The 15,394-nt window shown below is 37.6% G+C and overlaps 1 protein-coding gene across 1 annotated transcript in view; it reads right to left on the reverse strand.

Annotated features, from left to right (window-relative positions):
• The window catches only part of diaph3 (diaphanous-related formin 3), a 217,588-nt gene that overhangs the window by 178,988 nt on the left and 23,206 nt on the right, over positions 1-15,394 (reverse strand). Inside the window, exons 6-7 of the mRNA XM_088076055.1 lie at positions 2,601-2,675; positions 2,374-2,443 (exon numbers count right to left, since the gene is read on the reverse strand). Of these exons, the coding sequence (XP_087932181.1) occupies positions 2,374-2,443; positions 2,601-2,675 (145 nt within the window). The remainder of the gene's footprint in view (positions 1-2,373; positions 2,444-2,600; positions 2,676-15,394) is intronic.

Here is a 15,394-nt window from a genome sequence, read left to right on the forward strand (position 1 = left end):
GCATTGTGAAATAAAGCTACTTCAATAGAACATAGTTTTATGCACATGTGCCTCGGCCTGGGCGATAATTCAATATTATTGTCTCTTGACCTTAAATGGAATCATTTTATCACAATATGATCATATTGTTTCACGGTTTAACGTAAACAAATTACACTGGCTAAATGTATCTAATAACATAACAAATTGAGTTTCTGAAAACTGATAACATTGCAGGCAAGTCACAGAAATCACTTTGCAATGTATTTGACAGTGCTGTACACAAAAAGACTAAACATATAAAACTGCAGGTCACACCCACTAAACTCAGGGTTTGAGCAGGGTTTTTTTATGATGTGCACTTTTTTATTATTTATATGATGCACGGTATTTTCCCGTTTGCACTTTTGCACTTTTTGTACATTGTATGCTGTATATGTGTATATTTTTAATGGTGTGTTGTGTTGTGTGTTTTGTATGTACATGTTTGTATTTGAGAGAAGCTGAAGACAAAGTTCCACTGAGACAGATGATAAAGACAATCGAATCTCACCAATCTAATCCAACTGGTACTCGGACTGACAGTGAGACATTGTACTTTCAGGTGCATTAGGAGACATGCCACGTTTTTATCATCTGGAAAATTGATGTGTGGCGGACAGGCACTGGGTTTCTACTCCTTTGCCAAATTTCAATGGCAAGGAGGTTGAACTCCAACCTGCGGCCACTGCAGCCATTGAGGCCAGGAAACAGTCTCTGTATATGTACATTGGGCACCCACTCTACCAGGTGAGCTATCGGGCACCCGGACAACAATGATTTTGAGGGTGAAAAAAACCCGACATGTACTCGGGGCAGTCAGCTTGAGAAAAAAATGTATTTATTACAGTTTCCTAACTTTTAAGTCTTTTCAAAATGTCATTTTTTAGTCTTCTATAAGTAATTATCTACAACACTTGATTTGGGTTCAAGACTGTTTGTGTCCCTTTATGGCTGCTGCCTAAACTTTACTGTGGTGTATAAGGACCAAGTAGTCCCAAGAGCTAAGGAGTCCAAGGAAGTAATCCATGATTAAAAGTCAACTTTTCACGATCGTGTTTCATTTCCAATGCATCTGAGGAACCGCAAACAGATTTTTTAAAAAAAATGACTGCTTTGTTTGAGATGCAATAATCACCCACAACAAAGCAACGGAGAAATACGCTGTTCTGTGATAATTAATTTGTGCTGTATACGTTGAAACAATCTGCAAATAAAGTTGTTTTTCTTGTTCACGCTCTCAGTGGCATCTCTTTTCCTGAGTTACAATCTTACTCACATACTCTCTCTCTCATGAGTACCAACTCCAGAGACAGCACTTTTTGCAAGCCAGCTAGGAACCTCAGATCTGTGCAAATGTGTCACACAGTGTCATCCAGATTGCATCAGAACATTCGTAAACCCCCCCCTCAATTGCTTCCATATTGTTGTGATGCCGCTCTTCTCCTCCACTGGTCATAAGCCCTTTGTAATTGAAATCCCAGGTGCCTAATTTGGTAATTGCATGAAAACACCAGATGTCGATGGGGATGTGGGGAAAATTACCCTTGGAGATCAGACTGAACTCAAAATACAAGATGTTATTTTAGACCGATCTTCTTCCTGAAGGGTAAAAGGACAAAGCAGACACAGTCTATTTCTAGGATAGACGTAGGAGTAGCCACATTCTGACTTTGGGGACTCCTGGTGCTAGTGCATTCACGACCGCACCTGCCCCAATTAATGAGCCAATAAAAGTTTATCCAGTCGCAAACAATCTTGAATGAAGTTAATGTTGGCTATTATGTCCACAGACACACACAATTCCCAAGACTTTAAATAATTAATAAGATTAGTATGGTATTCTCACTGTTTTCAAAGATCAGAGAACACAGTCTTGCTGAGTAGCTGTGGGGGAAAAAAATCAATACAGCACAGTATCACAATATTATTGTAATAATATCGGATCTATACATGGATGCCAAATATTGATTTTTTTTATCTTTGGGAACATAACTAAAGTTTTAAAAATGTAATAAATCCCAACATATTGCAATATGTTTTAACAATACTCAGCATAACGCAACATGTTTAAAATTGCAATAATATCATATTGTGACTTTAGTATTGTGATAATATCGAGGCCTTCGGTGATTCCCACACATATAGGTGAGTCTTTCACTGGAAAACATCAACACTATGAACTATGAATAAATAACTTTAAAAGAAAAACATTTCTTCTTATTCTTGTTTTCTTTAAACCAAGTACTTTTAAAGAATAACACCTCTAGTTTTACAAGAACAAAAGCATTACTTATTGTCCAACCAAAATTAATAAACATCATCATTTTACTCACAAAAAAATGTTATCATTACCTTGTTGTTCATGATGGCTTTGAGACACTGGACAACTTTATGTTGGTTTTTTTTGTCAAGCTTCTCTTGCCTAGGGACAAAAGAGAGAGATGAGGAACAGTTGGTCTCTAATGTACAGAATGGAGTAAACAAACTGTATGCAGGGTGTTTGAAAATTAGCCTTTGAATTACAGGGAGATGGGTAAGAGTCTGTACATGAATATACATGAGTGAATGCGTAAACTTACTGTTTCTTGAACAGCAACCTCTCCAGAATGTCCAACAGCAATCCAAGACCCTCATGCCCGAAGCTCTGCACCCAACTGAAATAACAAACCTTAAATCAATATCACAACAGTGGAAGACTGACAACTGACAACAACGCTTTCATACTCATCAGCCACTGTGGAAAGCTTTCAGACAGAAAAACATGTAGTATCCTGTACTTTGTGCTGAAGACAGACACAGCAGTAGTAAACAGAGGAGTGCATGCCTGTTAATAATTGTGCTAAAATATTATACACAGAAAAAACGAATGGAAAGCACATTAATTGTAGTCTGACCAAATACATAATTTTTGAGGCTCAATATTTGAGACTTTACAATAATGCTATACCATTTTTTACATACACATATGATAATAACAAACATCACTGATAATGATTGGTTTTACAAAAGTCATAGCAAAGATGTGGAGGGAGAAAGACATTTTCTAGTTGAAAATAAACAGTTCTCTCTGGTGAAGTAAGAGAACTTACTTAAACTATCAAGCCAACGTGTATAATAATATAATTGCGTTTTGATAATAAGGGCTGATATACAGGCATAGGACAAGCTCTAATTTATGTTGCAGAATAACTTCTATAAAAAACCACCCTGTCAGAATTTGTAGTGTAAACTGATTACCCTAAAAATGTTGACAGAAATGTTCCTGTTTGTTATTTCAGTCAACAAAATAGATTTCTTAGGCATGCAATGATGTTGAGACAGACAAGGCAGTAAAGCAATCGGTAAATGTTTATGCAATTTTTGTTCAGCATGTAGCTTTAGTAAATCAGTTTTTCTCTCACTGTATGTACAAAATAAAAGTCTGTCCTTTAAATTGTCTCACACAAGACTGACTCTCTAACTGATGCAATGCCACCCAAACCATCTTTTTATCAAATATATTACTGAAATGTACTGTACAGCAAGACCAAAAAGGGATATACTGACATATCAGGACAAGTAAGTGACATTTTTGAGTTCTCCAAAGAGGGTTTAGTAGGTTCACACAGCTTCATCAAATATGCTATAGGAGGATTGAATTTTTCTGCTGCTCTTCATATGAAAGATGATTTTTTTCTTATGGAAAACGTGGCTTTGATGGACCCCAGAGAGTGTTGCCTATGATTAAAGGGGTACTATTGAAAGCCTGGGACTAACGTATTATATAGGTTTTTCTTCCTTTAAAAGGAAAAGGATGGATGTTCTTTTCATCCAGCGAAGGAGACATAATTTGACAAAGACAATGCAGTCCGTGTCTACAAAGAAAATCGAACTAATAAAGTTATTCCTATTCTACATTAGTGCTGGTCCAAGTATTGGACGCTAATGACATAATAGCAAGTTTTGTTAGAGATACAGAGGAAGGAACAGTGTTATCATTACAATGATCTTTACATTATGTTTATTAAGTTAATCAGGCTTTTTCCTTAGCTACAATAAATGGCCAATTTCTTAATCAGATATTCCATTTCCAAAAAACAAATTAGTTGTCTTATACCTTTTTCAAGAGGATATACATTTTGATGTATAGTATCACAACCACCCAAGTATTTTACTGCTGGAAAGATGGTCTTTTCAGTAAACTAGGCTGTCTACGCAGTAGAAAGATGCAAATACTTTTGAACATTGTGCTTTCAGAGAAAACAGAGAAAAACTGATGGATTTGCTTTGGCTCAAGAGGTAGAAAACCTACAACTACCTGAATGCACTACATCGCAACGTACCAATACATGTCCCCACTGGTAGGTTAGGTAATGCATACTTGTCCATTTGAAGCAATGGTGGTCAGCTGGTAACAAAGGATCTTGTATTACAGTTAAATGATGAGCTAAAATACGTTTCTGAAAACATTTTAGGTGAGATATAGGCAATGCACTGAGACAATTTTGGTCAATATTTGATCAGTGCAACTTAGTTTTTCACTCTGACCTAATTTTTTGGCCTCTGTTTTTAATGTGTAGAAATGTATGTATGGCACCCAATTCCTGTACACAAACTGCTGCCTTTACAGCTAAACCGGGCTGTAAATTATGTTTCTGAAAACATTTTAGGCGAGAAAATGGTAGTGCAGTTTATATTCAATTAGCACTCCACAGCATTACTGGTTTGGTCTGCGTTTGAGTGAGAGAGGGGTGGATAAGTCTCTTGATCAGCTGCAACAGTTCAATTACACACACTATCCACATTGTTTTGACACAAAGCTGGTTAAAAATCTGTGAAATATCCCTTTTAAGCATGTACCTGAACTGGCAACTAAGATCTCTCTAGATGTTCAGATTGTGTGAGAGCAATGCAAAAAACAAGAGCATTCCTCTACATAAATCAAACATTTCCTTTATTCTTCCTACTGCCAGATTACAGTGATTGCAAAACCTGTACTTAAAGCAGATGACAGAACAAGGGTGTGTGGTAGTGACGCACAGCATAACAGAAGCAAGACGCTTATGCCTTATGAAAACAATTCCAAGTTGGAGACTTTTTGGATACAATCAAAACAAAATGGTTATCACGAAAACAACGGTGTATACTTTACTGACAAATCATTTGTTGGATACACAAGCATTTTACCTAAGAGTGGCAGTAGAGAATCTGAAGAAAGAGCTGAGACAACTTTACAACAGAGAAGTGTTAAATATGATTTAAATAAGGAGCATAAATAGGAAAAAATATTACATTGTGCAAGCATAGGGGTAAAGCTTTAGGGTGTGCAAAAACCCGAGACAAAGAAAGTTTGAGTAAGGTAGTGAGCGCCCCCCCAACTCCCTCTTGACTAAAAGTGAATAACGTCTCTAAACATTAGCATTCAGTGTTTGCACTGTTGTAATCAACAAGCTGCATGCCTCTCAGCATCAAATTTACAGAAATTCTCGAGGTGACAACGTAAAATTAGAGGCTGCTTTCTGAATTTAATTTTTGAGAAAAGTATGAGGCTGCAGGTTAATGTGTGTACATAAACGTATCTGTTGTTACACTGTTGTGTAACATGATAGAACCTTATCTTGTTTTGAAGGTGATTTCCATTCAACATTATCCAACAAACAAACAAAAGAAATAGCTGCACTATATGATTAAGGTGCTTTTGATTTGCATGCAGTGACTCAATATCAATGACTACATACACAAATAGACGACGCATTTCCACCTCCCCCCACTGTACAAAACTGAAAAATATAGAAAATATCCCGGATATGGACACTGCCATCTTGCTCTGGTGACGTCATTTGAAGCGAGAGTCCCGCCAAAACAATCCTCTCACAAATCACGAACAGCACCATTGATAGCGAGCACACCAAGTTGCACACAGAGCTGTCAATCATGATGTCAAACACCCTTTCTATAGCATCAACTAACTAACTGAAGACAAACATATCACAAAAACGAATGCTTTCATCAGTTTGATAAAAACTACCAAAAATGAAGAATAGTATATAATGTCTGACTGCGTGACGATCTGATCAGAGCTGGTCAGATTGATGGATCCTTTGGTGCAATGCATAAATGAGGGGTATATGTTCTTCAACAGCACTCCTAATCCAGCTCCAAAATTAAGAAATATATATGACAGCAGATGTTTTGCTCATGGCAGGCTGCCAAAAAAAATGAAAGTGTGGGAAACCCTGATTTTTTTATGTGCACTTTAATGTGTTAGCTTGGCCTATGTCCCATTTGCTATCACAGAGGGTGCAGGGTTAATGGGATGTTTTGGCTTCCCTTTTGGGATCTTTCATGTTATCCATCTTGATTATACAATCTAAGCTCAATATGTGTGGTTTGGGTAGTTGTTTTTAGAAAGGGTAACATACTGACGCAAATTTGACTGCATGATGTAAAGTTAGAAAGTAAAAGCTTTAAAGCTTTTTAAAAGCTAATTCGTTTTAACTGAAAAAGACCAGGCATCCCCCTGACCGACACTGCGGCAGGTAACCTGAGTTTAAGTAAGCTAAGTTAGGCGCTTTACACTGAACCGCTTCAAAACAGTGTCATAGCGTGCTTGCGTCTAAAAAGTATATCCTGCACGAGTGAGAGTTACATACATACAGCAAAATTGTAAATCATCTTGTGCATAGTTTTACACAAACAACCTCATAGTGGGAATTTGAGATCTGGTCTTTGGTTCTGAACTATACCATGTGAGCTAGATGTAGGACTGTGCAAGCCATGTTGTTGATGTTTTCGATCATCCATGTTTTCGGTAGTTAGGTAAGCCATGATGTATTTGGTTTTATTATGAGCAAGGACATTCATTATACAAAAGAATAGAAATAACGCAGATCTTAAAATGTTACTAACACTGTAATTCACCCAGACTTAAAAACACCATGGCTTCAATTCTACCTGACCTTAGCAGTTATAATAATAAAAAAATATTTAAAAAAACAAAAAAAAAACAGATTGTTAACTACCCTCCTCTTACAAAAGAAGACCAAGAGGCTGAAAAGCAATATAGGCCTCTGCATCACCAAGGTGAATGAAAATGTTTGTGAATGTATGACAGGGTCAAGAAAATAAAGGAGACTGACAAAAACTGTCGCTGCCATTCTGATGAAGATGGGGAAGGCTGCTGCCAAGGTAGCTAAGTAATGAAGCTCTCATGTTTGAGAAAAAAATCAATTTAGCCTACACTTCTCACTGGGCCATGGCACAGGCCATTCTGGTTATAGACTAAGCAAGGCGGGAGTCGTGACATGAGCTTCATTGAAATGCAGAACTCAGTGGCAACTGCATGCTAGTTTTTCATCATCAGTAGCTGAGGCAGAGAGCAAAGGAAAATAATCAGTTGATCTATAGCAGGAACTATTGCACAGGAAACCAACAAGCCTGTACTGTCAGGGTCTGCTGCAACAAATTTGAAAGGCATCTGCCTTGAAACACATGAGTGAAAAGTGGAAGGGAAGTGTTGACATGAGTCTGTTTTCAAAGGTTTCTAGGAAAGGGCCTGGCAAATTTAGCCTATCTCAGAGCTCAGGAAGGGACAATATAATAGCTGTCCACACCACCTGAAGAAAAGACTCATCTTCAAGAGCAAGAACAATCAGGCTGAGACAATAATGTATCTAAGGAGTGTGTCTTTGTGTCATAGTTGAAGGTCAGGAAGAGCTGGGATAAGGCAGATAAAGCTGGGCAGACGCTGTGCAATTCTATTGATCTTGTACCCTGTTGTTACTCACACTGCAGTCGGCCTTTATGTCTGGCCAGAACCTGCTACTTTTATGTACAGATCAATTCACTGGTTATGACATGGGTGCTAACACTGAACGCAAGCACAGAAATTCAGGTAAAGTTAGGTTACATTCAGTTTATGTCACAGCAGGCTCAAGATAAAAATTTTTGCCACAAGATGTAAAATACTTCTGCAGTAATATTGAATTATGGAATACCTCATACTGCTACACTGCAGAGCAAAACTGCCTGAGAGGCAGATAATATAGGCAAAATAATCAGGCAGTGTGACCCCCCCTCCACCCGCACATCAAATGACAGCCAATGTTGCAGAAAACCATCCCTGTGCTAAAATGTGTCCGGGGCAACCAATTCCAGGCTAAGACAAGAAAAGTAAAAAAAAAATTAAAAATCAGGCAAAATCTGGACAGTGTCTGTCCATCATAAAGCCACCAGTGGAGGCATCAATGGCCTTAGGGCTTGAGCGGTAACACAGTGCAATGGGAGTATTTAGAAATTCTGAAGGTATGATTTTCACATTGTCGAAACTACAGAGACTCTTCTTTCTATTAACCCAAGATGCTGTACTGAGGTGATATAGTGCACAGCAGTAGGGGTGGGTATCGTTTGTGTTTTTGCCAATACCAGTCCCTAAATCATGTCTGAACTGATACTTTCAAAAAACTATAAAGCAAAAAACTGTAAATGACACTAAAGTCCAGCTTTTGTTATTACAAAGGCAAATTTAAACTTAAAATTACAGTACAGTTAACTGTTTGAAGTATACATAAATATACAGTATAAATATGGATAAGGATAATTCATTACTAACATATTCACCTTATAAATAAAAAGGAACCTAACTACAATAATTTAACCCTGAATAAGTTCTCTATTCACTCTATTTGTCTTGCTCCCGCACGCTCTCTGTCTTGTTATTCACACAACCTAACACCGACATGATGCACCAAAATCCACATGATGATTCGGTCTGGTAGGTACCAGTCGTATAGTAACTGCTGGCACGTTGGCACTGAGTTTTGTTACACCCCCTTACACAGCACAAGCCACTAGAGGTTGGTCTCTACTTGTGGAACAGGCAGTTGAGCCCAGACAGACTGCAGATGGGGATAATGCTGAAAGACTAATAAAAGAGAAAAGTGTCTCTGCTGTTATTTGGGCTTTTTGCCACAATAACTTCATCTTGAGATGATGTCTTCCAATACAAAAGCAGTTTATTATCCAAATGATCAGGTCTTCCAGCCATGAGGGTGCTTATTTCCTATCTATTCATTATTCTCCAGGCCCTAAGAATCCAGCAAGAGTTGGCTAATTAGGCTAATTTTACATTACAAACACAGCATTGTAGGCCAGACAATGTCATCAGGGTTGGAAATTAGCACCAGCCACCAGCCAAATGCTGGTAAAATATGCAACTGGCTGCTGAATTTGCTTCACTCACCTGCCACAAAAACAATGGTAATCTGTTAAGTGGCAGGTAGATTTTGGAGTCCACCAGCCACAGTGGCAGGTGGACAAAAAAGTTAATTTCCAGACCTGAATATCATATAGCAAAAATGACATCTCTCACCAGTATCTTATTTTTTTCTTTTTTTGTTTCACACAAACACACCACCATATATATGACCACGTAAAACATCAAGAAGGGATGAAAAGACAAAAAAACAGAGAGCACCCAAGCCTATTTCTCATAACTGTTTGTTCGTCATGATTACTAGATTTGTTATTGCACTGCAAGAATCATGTGTCCATACACTACTGTACAAATATAGTTAAAGGGGTAATACAAATTAGAGTAGTTCATAAAATTGTAAAATTGTATTGATAGTATCAATAAAAACATGGATGATAACTTTCAAAGACAAATCAGTAGTTTCATCCCAATAGTGACCTGTTTCCTTATCCTTGTGCAGTTAGGTGGTTTGTATTTGACATGCTGTCTGTCTAGACTCTAAAGTAATTAGTATTTTAAATTCTGTTTGCTAATCTAGCATGCTTTGGCAGCCCTTGGGTTTCATTAGTTCCTAACATCTGGCACCCCTCCCACATCCCAAATGAGAAACTTCAATCACATTCTCTGCCTGAATGTCCTCAGTGTTCAAAGCCGTGTTGTGTAAAAATGATCTGGAAACACTTTCCCCAGCTTTTCTTTGGTGGAAAAAACTGCAGCATTGATTTATGTCTGACTGCTACCTGTCAACATTGTTACTGTCATTAGTCATTGGTACAAAAAGGACACAGAACAGAAAGGTACAGTAATCTACTGCAGTATGGCCTTGGTCCCTTCAGTGTTTGCAGATCTACACCTGCTGATTTCAGAGCCGAAGCAAAAGTGTTGCTATTACCAGCAGAGTGCATATTTCACAAATATATGAGCCTATGAGTGCATAGTAGCTTCTAATCTTACCATGGCACATTTGTATTAATCATTTTAAATGTTAAGTGTTAATTGAGGCGCACTGTGCCCCATAAATAATCAGTTTACTAAAATAAATACATAAACACACAAATTATTCAATCACTGATGTCTGTGTCCTGTTAAAGCATTTTCATTTTGACAAAGATGCAGTGGTGGCAGTAAATTTTTGTTACATTAAACAAAGAAATGTTATTTAATTGGGTTCAGCAGGCCAGTTTACATCAATCTGTATAGCTACTGTGTGTGGATCGCATGTACAGTTGGAAGATGAAATCTTAGTCCTGCTTACAAAGCACTGATTGGCTCTGTAGTTTTTCTTCTACCAAGAAAACAACCATCAGTGAGCACACCAGACCATAAAAAAACACAGTCCTGGAATCAGGCTACCATTTTTGCCTCACTATTAAGATGCTGAAAATATGATTCTGTTAGCAGCTGTCCATCCACAACTGACACATAAATCCTAATAATCTTCCATCTCTTGTAGCAACGCTGCCTAAATTTTCAATCTGTCTTGTTGGATAATTACTCCATGTTGTTGGTCAATCTCCCAAGATGTGGATAAGATACTATAAACAACTTTTATTTGAAATTCATACAATGCAATAAACAGTAATTAATGCTTACTCTGGGATTGGAGGCATATTGTAATCACACCTCGCCATCAACAGATGCAAAAGAAGCACAGCGGTATTCGACTGAGGGCTATCATCTCAGAAAGACACCAAGAAACAGAGCCAGGGAGAGAGCATTAAAAAATAAGGAAAACAAATTCATCATCCCATTCCCTGGGAAACAAAAACAGTCATAAATCAAAGAGAAAAATGAGGCGCCTTATCTGGCTAACTTCACAGCTAAGGTAGCTTGACTTCTGCCGGAGTCTCAGGAGAATGCCTCCAAGGTTTCCAGGCAGTGCAGCACTGTGTTGCACTACGCTAAAGCGATTATGGAGCTGAAATAAAAAATTAACTTTAAAATGTTGTCCCTAGTATAGCAAGTTAACCAACTACAGGAGGGCTCCCCAGAGACAGAGAGAAGAGGGAGGCTGAAGTAGTTGCAATTTGGAACATCTAAAATTAAAACAGAGGAGGTCATTGGCCACTCTACCAGATGGCCACCAACAATAATAATACCTGCAAAAACTAAGCAACAAGTTTCTAAAATATCTTCAATATTAACGTATTAAAACTGAAAAATATTTTGTTTGATTATATAAATACTTTATTCATTTTTTTAATGGAGTGAAATAAAGAATTTTTTTTTTTAAAGTATTAGTTAAGTTAAAATTGTAATATAGCTATACACTTTTAAAGAGTCACAAGAATATTAATCAAAGCAGATACTAGGGCAACAACTGATCATTTTAATTATCACTTAGCAAAAAATATTAAACATGTAAAAACTGAAAACGCTACACATTTTTTTACAATTAAAAAAAATACACACTCCACCACACTCCACCTAAAATATGTTGCGGTGTATTGTTATTTTATTATCTTTCTTCAACTACAGATTATGTTCCCAAAGTAAACTGTCAACATCTGTATTTATCTAATAAGATAAAGTTCAGTCCATCTGTTCATCTTACCTCAATCTTTTTTTAAGGCAGCAAAATGTATCTAGTTGGCTGACGAAGAAAATTATTGTATTATTCCACTAGCCTACCAAAAGTTGTATTTGTAATTGTATTAATAATAACTTGTAGAATAATTCCCCCATCACTGAAAAGACCCTGTTTAGCCTTAGAATGTTGTAAAAACTTGCTTATATGCTACTGGTGATTGCAAAATGTAGTTTTAGTATTCAGATTTCCACATACATAACCTAGCAATTTAATATGAAAAGGAAAAAGAAACATTTGTGTGTGTCCTTTGTAACCTCATGGTTTGAGGAATTGTGAATCTGTGTGTGCAGCACATGGGTGGTGCGTGTATGAGAGACAGGAACAGCACCCAAGGTTTATTAAAAAAGTGTTGGTGTAAGGAAGAGGGATGCTAAACCGCACCCTACTTTATAGCTAAACTGGAAATAAATAAATAAATCTGGGGCCTTAAACCTGAAGGTCAGTTTTAATATAAAATCAAAAACCAATTTCCACCTGTTTGTCAGATCCATTTATCAAATCCATTTAATACAATTACATCCTGTAGCCTTGCTGGTCCTGTGGGCTAGTTCTGTGGCCTCTCTTCACAAAAAGGGAGCGAGAGAGAGCTAGAATAGCTGAGGTGGGTAAGGTTTACAAAGGTCAGAGGCAAGCGTCATAGATCGGCACTCTGGAGCTGCAGGAAGTACCAAATTACATCTAAGTCTGCTTGCTCCGTCAGAAGGAACCTGATGAGGGAGCACATAAGTCTGTCAGGCTATACTAGCAGGATGCAAACACATATTGGATGGAAGCAGTGAGTGAGAAATGTTTGCCTCAACACAGCCAAGAAAGTGACAGTGATCAGCATCCAAGAGCAGTGGCAGACAAAATACCTCTACTGCCAAATCAATCCCACAACTCAGGATTGTAATGGTGCTATTAGATAGCAAGGGGTTACAGCTGTCGGCTCACGGTTTCTAGCCGAGGCAGATTTATGGTCAAGCTGGACTATGTCATTATTCATGAGCCTGAGTGTCCATTTTATTAGTGGCAACTCAATCGAAAGTCAGTGCCTACAGGACACGTTTTCCTCGAGGATCACACAGGTGATGGTCCCATAAACAGCAGTGGGTACGCATAGACTGTGGCTATTTACTTCAAAGTTTGATGCGAGCTCATGTAGCCAGCTAACATACACTTTATTATTACATTATATGCAGTATCATATACATTTAATTCAGAAATAACATTTTTGTGCATTGTGTAGTAAAAAGGTTTCAGAATGTAGACTTTTTTTATATTGCGTGGCTTAAACTGTCACATTTATTACAGGTAATGAGCCTTCATAATGCATTTAACATAAATAGACACATAGTCTTGCCTGGGTCAAGAAATTTGAATCAGCACACTCTACCAAGTTCAAGTTAACAGATTCATTTGGCATTGTGACATGAAACAGTTGTTTCTCAGTTAAAATTTAAAAAGCGCAGTGAGGGGACTGGATGAGCCAATCAGTGGCAAGGATAGGACTTACACTATTGTCAAGCATTGTTAAGCGTGCCGGTTGACTCCTCATTGGATGAGAAGATGAGACTTACGGCGATATCGAGGTTGCCTTTCATTGACATGTCTTCTCAATATCGTGCAGACTGACAGCTGTTTTTTCTGACTTTGCTTTGCTGTGAAAACCCCAGCAAAACAGGTATGTTGGCATGGCTACACTTCAGCATTAACTTAAAATGATGTTAGATCAGGCAGATGCTTTGCTCTCTAGTGATTGGTTAAGGGAAACAAATGTCCCTCCCCGACAAAAATCAGCAACAGTGAATGCAATGTCAGACTGAAGATGGAAAGGGAGTGTGACAAGTTGACAGTTTTGTCTGATATCAGTAAACACATAGTCATCAAAATAAAGCACTACATTCTGGATGCAGAGCAATCTTGATTTGTAAAACTAAATATTCCAACATTTCATGGGAAATTGTAAAAAGACTTTTTTGTCTCTAAATCCAGTCTTATGGCCAAATTACATGGGACAAAGTCACGGCACGACATGTCTGCCTCAGCATGCCCCTCAATTATAATCAACTCTGCTACACTGACCATGGATGCAGCTCTTCCCTGTTTTTACCAAGGGTCTGTCTGTTTTTTTTCCTATGCACTTGTCTGTGCGGCCTTTCAACAGATAACTGTGTGAGAATAGAGCATAATCAGATTAAAAAGTGTAAAAATTAATACCTCATTGTACCAGAGGCAATGCAAAGCAGTAGAACGTGTGTGTGTATTTACATCTCACATTAAAATAAATCAATCAGATCAATGCATCCTGTATCTAAAACGATGCACTTAATCAATACAGTGCCAGTTAATATAGTCCACACTTCTAAACTTTGCATACACAACTGCATCATCATTTAGCAAATCTCAATATGCAGTGAAGCTGGCTGCAACCACATGCGACAAATATAGTCTGTGTAGTGGTGAGAAACCCAGCTCCATCCTGCTTACATGACGCATCACATCGGTGTCCCATCTACTTCATCCTTTATGCCAAATTGCAAAAGGTAACCAAGTCATTGCATCTTTTTTCTACATTTTGATACTCTGCTTGGATAGCTAGCACTACTTCTGCTCTCTACCTTAAAAAAAAGGTGAAAAGTTCACCACAATGAGGCAAGCAGACCACACTGGTTGGTCAAAATATTAGCAGTTTTTATTCTCTATACCATTAAGCCCTGTTGTTGTTGCCATTATTATTCATAATTCTCTCATTATTCACCAAGCTCACTTAAACGCATCTTTTGCAGGATGTCTTTTAAATCTTTTTTTTCCCCCAAATAGATTTATGCAATCCACTGAGAGGGATTTTGTTTTCATAATCAATTCTGGCCATTCTTAGCAATTTATTTTTAACAGATCTAGTCATGGTTCATCAATAACATAAATTTTTGTATTTGCATTACATGAGTTCATATTCTCACTAATATCTTGTTCAAACCATTGTCTCATTAAAAAAAGCCAACTGGCAGACATATACCGCATCGTATTTAGTATGGTTGCATAATTCAAGTTCTGAATCTCAATTGCTCTTGGCAGTGTTTGCATACTTTTTGGTTATACGACTGATTCTAATCAAAAACAAAGTGAAGCTCACAAAAAGTGGATTCATTGTGATTAAAAGCTCTTAACACCAATTTTCTCTTGGATGTCTTGACAGAGCTCAAGATGAGAGGTTCTAGAAAACATAATGAGGTCTCTATTCTTTAACTCCTACATCCATGTGCCATCACTCATGCACTATTGTGTAAGTAGGTGAGAGAGAGAGGCTGTGGGCGGGAGTGCAATCCACATATGAACTCAAAAGGATAAGCCTTGCAGTAGAGAGGCTTTATTAGCCATAAGAAGGCTTAGACCTGGTGAAAATCAATAAGATGAGAGACTCCTGCTGTGTTAACAACATATAAATAAACTCATTTTTATTCACTGATGCTAAAGTGGTTAGAGGCAAAGGAAAAAGACAAGTTAAAAAAAATGAGGGTGGTCATACTAATCTAAAAGGGTGGTTTGAGAGATAGATTCAAGGTCTAAAA

Source organism: Plectropomus leopardus, chromosome 1 (genome assembly GCF_026936395.1).
Source record: "Plectropomus leopardus strain MGB_pleo_1.0 chromosome 1, ASM2693639v1, whole genome shotgun sequence".
In the NCBI taxonomy this organism is placed as follows: Eukaryota; Metazoa; Chordata; class Actinopteri; order Perciformes; family Serranidae; genus Plectropomus; species Plectropomus leopardus.